At 44.5% G+C, this 7,111-nt stretch overlaps 1 protein-coding gene across 2 annotated transcripts; it reads left to right on the top strand.

Annotated features, from left to right (window-relative positions):
- Nucleotides 1-2,381: 2,381 nt before the first annotated feature.
- hapstr1 (HUWE1 associated protein modifying stress responses) lies at nucleotides 2,382-6,813 on the top strand. Of its 2 annotated transcripts, none has more exons than XM_048991274.1 (4): nucleotides 2,382-2,777; nucleotides 4,017-4,097; nucleotides 4,863-5,138; nucleotides 5,771-6,813. In XM_048991274.1, exons 1-4 carry the CDS (start codon nucleotides 2,582-2,584, stop codon nucleotides 6,013-6,015), a joined length of 798 nt encoding a protein of 265 aa, XP_048847231.1. In that variant the 5' UTR covers nucleotides 2,382-2,581; the 3' UTR covers nucleotides 6,016-6,813. The 2 variants fall into 2 exon arrangements, with proteins under 2 accessions (XP_048847231.1, XP_048847232.1); XM_048991275.1 differs by lacking the exon at nucleotides 2,382-2,777 and adding an exon at nucleotides 2,787-3,577.
- The last annotated feature ends 298 nt before the right edge of the window (nucleotides 6,814-7,111 follow it).

Genomic DNA, 7,111 nt, shown 5'->3' with positions numbered 1-7,111 from the left:
GGAGGCAGACAATATGATGGGAATGGGGGGAGGTCATTCAAGCAGGCTTAGGGCAATGGAAGCAGCTCAAAGACATAATCAAATCCAGCACTGACTAGCAGCTACAATGAGTATGATTAACCAAGCAGGTACAGACCTCAGCTGCACCTATGTCATGCCAACATCAACCACAGCAATGCATTGTGGGAATATTTTTGTTTATATTGCAACAACATTTTTCAAGCAAAACAAACGTCAAAGCGGTTTAATTTTGTTTTCTTCACCAATTATTTTTCATAAAGCATGACAATCCTTATGGTAAATAGAACTGGATTATACACTGGGATTATAGCAAATGGAAAATACCCTACTGTCTACACATACTGAAGACACATTTTTCTTCTCTGTGCATTGTTTCCTTATGCAATGATGCACAGAGGGGTTGAAATGGAAAGTATTTGCAAACTATATGAAACCAAACACAGATCGAGATTTTCTGTTCAAGACAGAGATTGCTTCTTGCAATCCCACACTGAACATTTCTCAGTATTTTTGAAAGCTATGAAGACATTCTGGTGATTCAGCACAGCCTTAAATATAGCATCCAAACATTCCCAGTGATTACAAAGAATACATATCAAGGCAAAGTTTCTAATATTTTAAAAGTATTTAACCATTTCTCATTATGATTACTTCTCCAAAGCACTTCAGAAGTATACAAATACATTTTCGTGATTACATTTTAATATACTGTAATATAAAATACATTTTCAGATTTAGATTCAGTGTCTGTGATGGCAAAATACCCACATTTGAGAGCTAACTCCCCCAAACCTGCCAAGCATGAACGGCTTTCACTGCTGGAACATGCTTGGAGGTATCACAGCATCACAGTGCTGACTACTGCATCAAGAGTTAAATGTGGACCACGTCGATAGCACGTGCACCTGCACCATACGTCAACTCTAATGTCTGCAGTGGTGTTTGTTTCACTGCACTATTGCACAAACATCTATTGTCTATTTATTATTTGTATACTGGTCATTGCACCCAGTGTGGTGAGTGAATAAACATTCCATATGACCATTCCAACATTTCAAATTAATGCACACTCATATAATTGTCATTAAGCATGGACATGGCAATGTGAAATTGTCGCACTCGGATAACTCATCTGTCTTATATTGTAATCTTTGAACAAGGGCAAATTATAACACATTAATACAAATAGATAGGTTGCTACTATTGGCATGGCCAGTAATGTGTTTTGGGCACAAATAAATTATTTTTCAAAAACAACATCATGACAGAAATATGACTTACTAGCTGGTAATCAGTAAATATCTGACAAGTGTAGACACTTCCAGGTAATTGAGGTAGTGCGCATTTGGCAAACTCCTTATCACAGAGGCTTTTCGGACAAACTGGTTGTGACATATGGGCCATTATGAAAGTGAAGTTGCAGTGAAGTCAGGGGTAAACGGAGAGAAACATGCGTAGTTGGCATATTTCTTCATTTTGATGTTGCATTACTACGAAATTAACGGTCTAGTCTGGAGTGCTGGTTGGGCATCGCATCTTGATTCATTTTAATTATTTTGTTGCATTGTACAAGTTTAAGACCTGTTCTGCTGCTCATCAAATTGTAACTGAAGGTACAGTTTTAGTTTTCTTGCAGGTTATGTCGTCCCCCCTTCTCAACTGGCTTTTTAGCGTACTTTTACATGAAAAGGTTGTAGTCTGGTAATGAACTTGCAAGGTAAGCATAACCCATATTCCTCATTCAAAAGATAGCAGAATCACATCAGATGCTAAGAGCATTTATTATAATTAATTAGTATTACATAGTAATGGGCCATAAACTGCAATCCGCTTACCGATCTACGAAGATATTCAATAGTGTTTGACTTAGAAGGCCTACTTTAGCTCATGACATAATTAACAGTATTCCATCTATTGACTGTAAAATATTACAATTTTTGCGTTAGCATATTTAAGCATATTATATGCCTCCTAATCAATCAATCAATACGTCCTGTTAACGCTTCATCACCTCGGCCATTTTCATATGCTGCTACATGTGACGCATGTTTTCACTACTCATGTCTTGTTATCGACAGCAACGTAAACCCCTCAGCTGTGTCAGCCAAACAGAGCGGTGGCAGCTGTGAGTCTGCGCACTGAGCATACATTCAAGTTTGTCTGCCTCGCTACGTGACGTTTTGTATGCCGAATTAAAACATGGCATTCTTTTGTGACGTCAGCTGATAGACGTCTCATTTGTCCAGTTATATATTTAAATGTGATTTAAAAGACGCGTTAAGGGTGCGAATGTACCCAATCACTATAGTATTTCCGCTAAAAAGGTGGGGCTTTAAATGTGAGCAAGGTAGTATGTCTTCATTATAGGTTCGAGTCGGTGGCGTAATAGGTTCAGTTTGTTTGGGAATTGTCAGAGTGAAGTAGTGTAACACATAGATATGAAATAACAGTATTGTATTGATGAGTCCGTGAAGGAGAGTCCTTCCGCTTCGCCCGGTTATATATTTTTACCGAAATATAGCTTTGTCCTTTTAAATCAAAAGGCAATATAAGCGCGGCGATGGAGGATAAAAAGGAGGAGGGGGAAGCGGAGATCCAAGAACACGGTCCCGAGCACTGGTTCTCGAAATGGGAGCGGCAGTGTTTGGCCGAGGCCGAGCAGGAGGAACCGAGTGAAGAAGAGGCCGATCCGGGCCAACAAAAACTGTGGCACCTCTTCCAGAACTCCGCAACGGCTGTCGCGCAGCTTTATAAAGGTCCGAACGACGCCTTGAGCTACCTGGTTTTCGGCTAGTTCAGTCACGGAAACCGGTTACACCCGACCGCCGACCAGCCGTTAGCTAGCGATAGCCTATAAGCTAATAAGCTATCCCCTTTCGCTAATTAGCCACCGACATTTTGGGTAGCGGACAAACGGAAATGGGAAGCTTAGTGGGTTACCTCCGTTCCCAGTCGGACAAACTGGTGAGAAGTTTCCTAGAACTGATAATAGACTAACTAATAAGAGGTTTGCGGGAGCTTAGTTATTGGCTAGGCACTGGCGTTAGCGACCCGTTAGCTTAACAAGATGGCGATGGATACCGTAATATTTGCGGTTTCCCGAGTGTGTTTGGGTGGGATGTAGAAAGAGGGAGGGGGTGGAGGTGGTTACGCGGCCTCCTCGGTTCTGTTCGGCCTAACTAGGGCTTCGGCGGCCCGGTAATAGTGGATCTCCAAGTCCTGGCAGTATTTTTGGCTGCCCGGCGGCCCGGGGAGAGAGACAGACAGAGGGCGCCGACCGGGCCGCGCAACGGGAACAAAATGGCGAAGTCCTGGCAGGAGGTCCTCGGGCGACAGATGCCCCCCTTAAGCGCTGTCCAGTTAAACCGACGGTGCTGCCACTAAACCGTTACTTAGTCGATAAGTTTAGTAAGCCGAATAATTAAATACACAAGTTGTTATTCACTTCCCTCAGCCGGCGTTAAAGAAACGCCAGTCGCGTCTTCAGCTGTTTAGCTACGGGCGCCTGACAAAATGGCGAAGGGAATTCATCGCGACGGATACATTATGACACGATGTGGATATTTCGGATGTTTTCAATTCTTTTTTCGATGAAGTTGCTATATGCGGGCCTCGGCTGTTTTGAAGCGCGGGCAGGGTGGGCCAGGGTGGCTCGACTGACGGGTTAAAGATAAGGGCGAGGGGCCCGGCAGTGGTCCGGCGCGGCTTTGAAGTCTGAAAAAAACCTAAAGGAAATGGCGCAACGCCAATCGACCGTATTACAGGATATTTGTTTTTTTTTATATATATTATAAAGTGCTTGAAAATCGCCGTATATCGATACATTCTTCAGTCGCCTATATGCCTTGCTGGCACGGTGACGTTTTTTGACGTTTGTTCAGAGTGGCTCACAGCTGGCCCTACATAAACCACATTAATGGCGTTCCGCGTGGTCTGAACGCTTTCTCATGTCTTCTGGTTTTCTTTTTTCTTTCTTTTTCTACCCCACCCCACAGACCGAGTGTGCCAACAGCAGGGCCTTTCACTCTGGGTACCATTTCAGAATGCTGCCACAGCTGTCACCAATCTATATAAAGGTAATGAACCCAAGTCCGACTTCCTGCTTTTTAAAATGTACTCATAAAACTTGCTCTGCTCTGACTTTGTGTTCCAGTATCCTAAAACCTTTTTGTTGATACATACAGGCCATATTTTTCACTTTACTTGTTCTAGACACTCACAGTGGTAAACGGGAAGGTTCTAGTAAGTGGTTGTGCATATCTGCTGGTGTCATTTTGGGATCTGCCCCTGTGAGGCCTGAATACTTGATACTTGGGTGTCATTATCACTGCACAATGCAGTGCTGCAAATTATGCCTTATAGGAGCAAATTGCTTTCATTGCTTATTGGTGTGTGAGTGAAGCAGCTGCTCCTTAGCTCTCCTGGGATAATGAGATACCACTGGGTTAATTAGCTCTGCTGTAATTGTAGTTTCACTTGTCATCCCTGTTTAGTGGTAGATGGCTGGTTTTATATAAGCGAGGGGAGATTTAAACTGTCAGGTGACACTTATTTGAGTAGAGTTCTCCAGGAAGCTTTTGAGTTTGGCTTCCTCCTTCAAGCATAGCTATGAGATCTTGTGCCGAATACTGGAAGGTATTTAGCTGCTATCTGTTTCAGCCCGGTCTTCCCCACCACTCACACTGGGCGTACAAAGCTGGTCATCTTAGTCACCTGTGATTTCGTTTTTAGTGTTTTAAGACTTTGGTTGAAATATGTCTGATGTGGTGGGGTGGTTGGCCAGTTATCCCAGCTGTGCAGTTAATCTGGGCTGCTTGCTGCTGTACCCCCCCACCCTACAGAAAGCGTGGAAGCGCATCAGAGGAGTTACGACTTGGGAATTCAGATCGGTTACCAGCGCCGCAACAAGGACGTACTGGCCTGGGTGAAAAAGCGCAGGAGGACCATTCGCAGGGAGGACTTGATCAGTTTCCTGTGTGGGAAAGCCCCCCCACCAAGGACTTCCAGAGCCCCCCCGAAACTGACTGTCGTGCCTCCGAGCCGGGCCCCTTCCACGGAAACGAGCTCGTCCGTAGAGACTGATTTACAGCCTTTTCGAGAAGCCATAGCGTTGCATGGTAAGTACATCTCATCAGTGTCTGTTACCCATTAGTGTGTGTGTGTGTGTGTGTGTGTGTGTGTGTGTCATGGATAGTGGCAGCGGTGATTTTGTTCCTCAGGCCATTTTGACACATTTATGAACAGCAGGTACCCACAGACCTGAGAGCCAGTGTTTAGTTGGTAAATGTTAATTAATAGCTAATAAATGCCGATGTGTGTTGCGCCTGATCCTCAATGCGTTCAGCTGCTTGTAGGATGGTGCTGTTGGAATCCTGTTTTTCCTTTTGGGAATTTATTTTTTGGATTTTTTGAGAGGCCATGGCTTAATGTATAACTCAGTTTGGTAGCCTTTGGAGATGAGCTCGTTTGCTGGATGAGTGGCTTTTTTTGGGGAGGGGGGAAGTTGTTTAAGCATTTCAACCCCCTTTTAAGGGACCTGACAGGCCTTTTAAATTAACAGCCGGGCAAATTGTAATTACAGCTTTTCAGAGTGACTATATATATTCGTAAAGAGCAGGCTGGGTTCTATTTGTGGTATTAGTCTGCAGTCTATATGCAGGGCTCTTGGTGCCAAGGACGGGCTGTCAGGTCTGAGAAGGTGGTCATCACCTGTCGCACGTGTCCTTCAGTGGCTGTGTCGTCTCTCTAGGTTTGAGCGGAGCAATGGCGAGCATAAGTGTGCGGTCCAGTACCCCGGGGTCTCCCACCCACGTGGGCAGTGGCTCCAACCCCAGCCGCAGGAGAAATGGACTCCACGACGTGGACTTGAACACTTTCATATCAGAGGAGATGGCACTCCACCTGGACAACGGTGGAACCAGGAAGCGGACCTCAGCCCAGTGTGGCGACGTCATCACAGACTCCCCGACCCATAAACGCAACCGAATGATCTGAGCGGAGTTTCTCAGTGATGCACTGTGCTGCTTAAAATAAAAGCCACTTAATCCTCAGCACATTTTTATGCCCACCCCCACACCCCCCCCATCCTTAAGGAAACAAGGGCCATCATTGATGCCATTTCCAAGAGTAGTGAGTTCAGTAACGATTGGACCCATGTCACTAATGTCTCGGTCACTCGGAATGTCTGTTAGTACTTAGCAAGTTCATTAAAGGTGAACATTTCCAGGTTTAAGGTTGAATTACTTGTGTCCAGTCCACCCTCCCGGCTCCCTCCATGGGTCAGATGTTTGAATGCGATTACTCTGTTACTCCTGCTTTGTCGGGTCACCAAAACCCCCATTCCCGCAGCTTTGCCACCTGCCATATTAAGTTATATTTGCAGCACGAGACTGACTCCCCAGGCCCCTGTGTAACACCACTTGTCAGAATATTGGACTTTGTGAGACTGGTCTCTCCCACAAAATTCATTGTCATTTTTTAAGTTTTTATTTCCAGCCCTTGCCCATTCTTCTCTCGTGACAGTACGGGGCGCCGTAATGGTCGTGCACTTAGTATTCCAGTATGGCCTCATATTCATTTCACCATCGACTTCCAAAATAACATTTTCCCAGATGTGTCCCCTCATGGATAATCCTAGACTTAATTTTTTTTGTGAGTAAATAATGTATATACTTACCATTTAGGTGCTGGTATGATATATGTGGTACATCTTGTAAAAGAAACGGTGCAAAGCGTTGAATAGGTATTCATGTATAACGATGATTCTTGCATTAAACCAAGCTTTTAACTTTGTCTTCAGGTATCCTTGAAACTTGCTCTGCTGTCCGTTGATCTCGTATAGTGGCGATTTGTTTGGGCTTTCCCCGCTTCCGGGGAAGGATCGGATTTTGTGAGTGACACCCCCCCCCCTCCCCCCCCCCCACGCATCACAAGCAGGATTCACAAAAACCTCTGGTGGGGGGTAGGGCTTGTAGATGCACACTGAGGATTGGCTCAGCGCTATAAAGTTTTTCACTTTTTTTTTTCTTTTAAAGAGGCAATATTTAAACTGATTAAGCTTGAAAAATAAATTTGTTCAAGTCGATGTGTG

Source organism: Brienomyrus brachyistius, chromosome 22 (assembly GCF_023856365.1).
Source record: "Brienomyrus brachyistius isolate T26 chromosome 22, BBRACH_0.4, whole genome shotgun sequence".
Lineage (NCBI taxonomy): Eukaryota > Metazoa > Chordata > Actinopteri > Osteoglossiformes > Mormyridae > Brienomyrus > Brienomyrus brachyistius.
This window is presented reverse-complemented; position numbering and strand designations above follow the sequence as displayed.

Bases quoted from the DNA above. Each gene is read 5' to 3' on its own strand.
- hapstr1 (XM_048991274.1), top strand. From the start codon at position 2,582: ATGGAGGATAAAAAGGAGGAGGGGGAAGCGGAGATCCAAGAACACGGT. The intron at 2,778-4,016 runs GTCCGAACGACG...CCCACCCCACAG, and splicing joins TGTCGCGCAGCTTTATAAAG to ACCGAGTGTGCCAACAGCAG. The intron at 4,098-4,862 runs GTAATGAACCCA...CCCACCCTACAG, and splicing joins TGTCACCAATCTATATAAAG to AAAGCGTGGAAGCGCATCAG.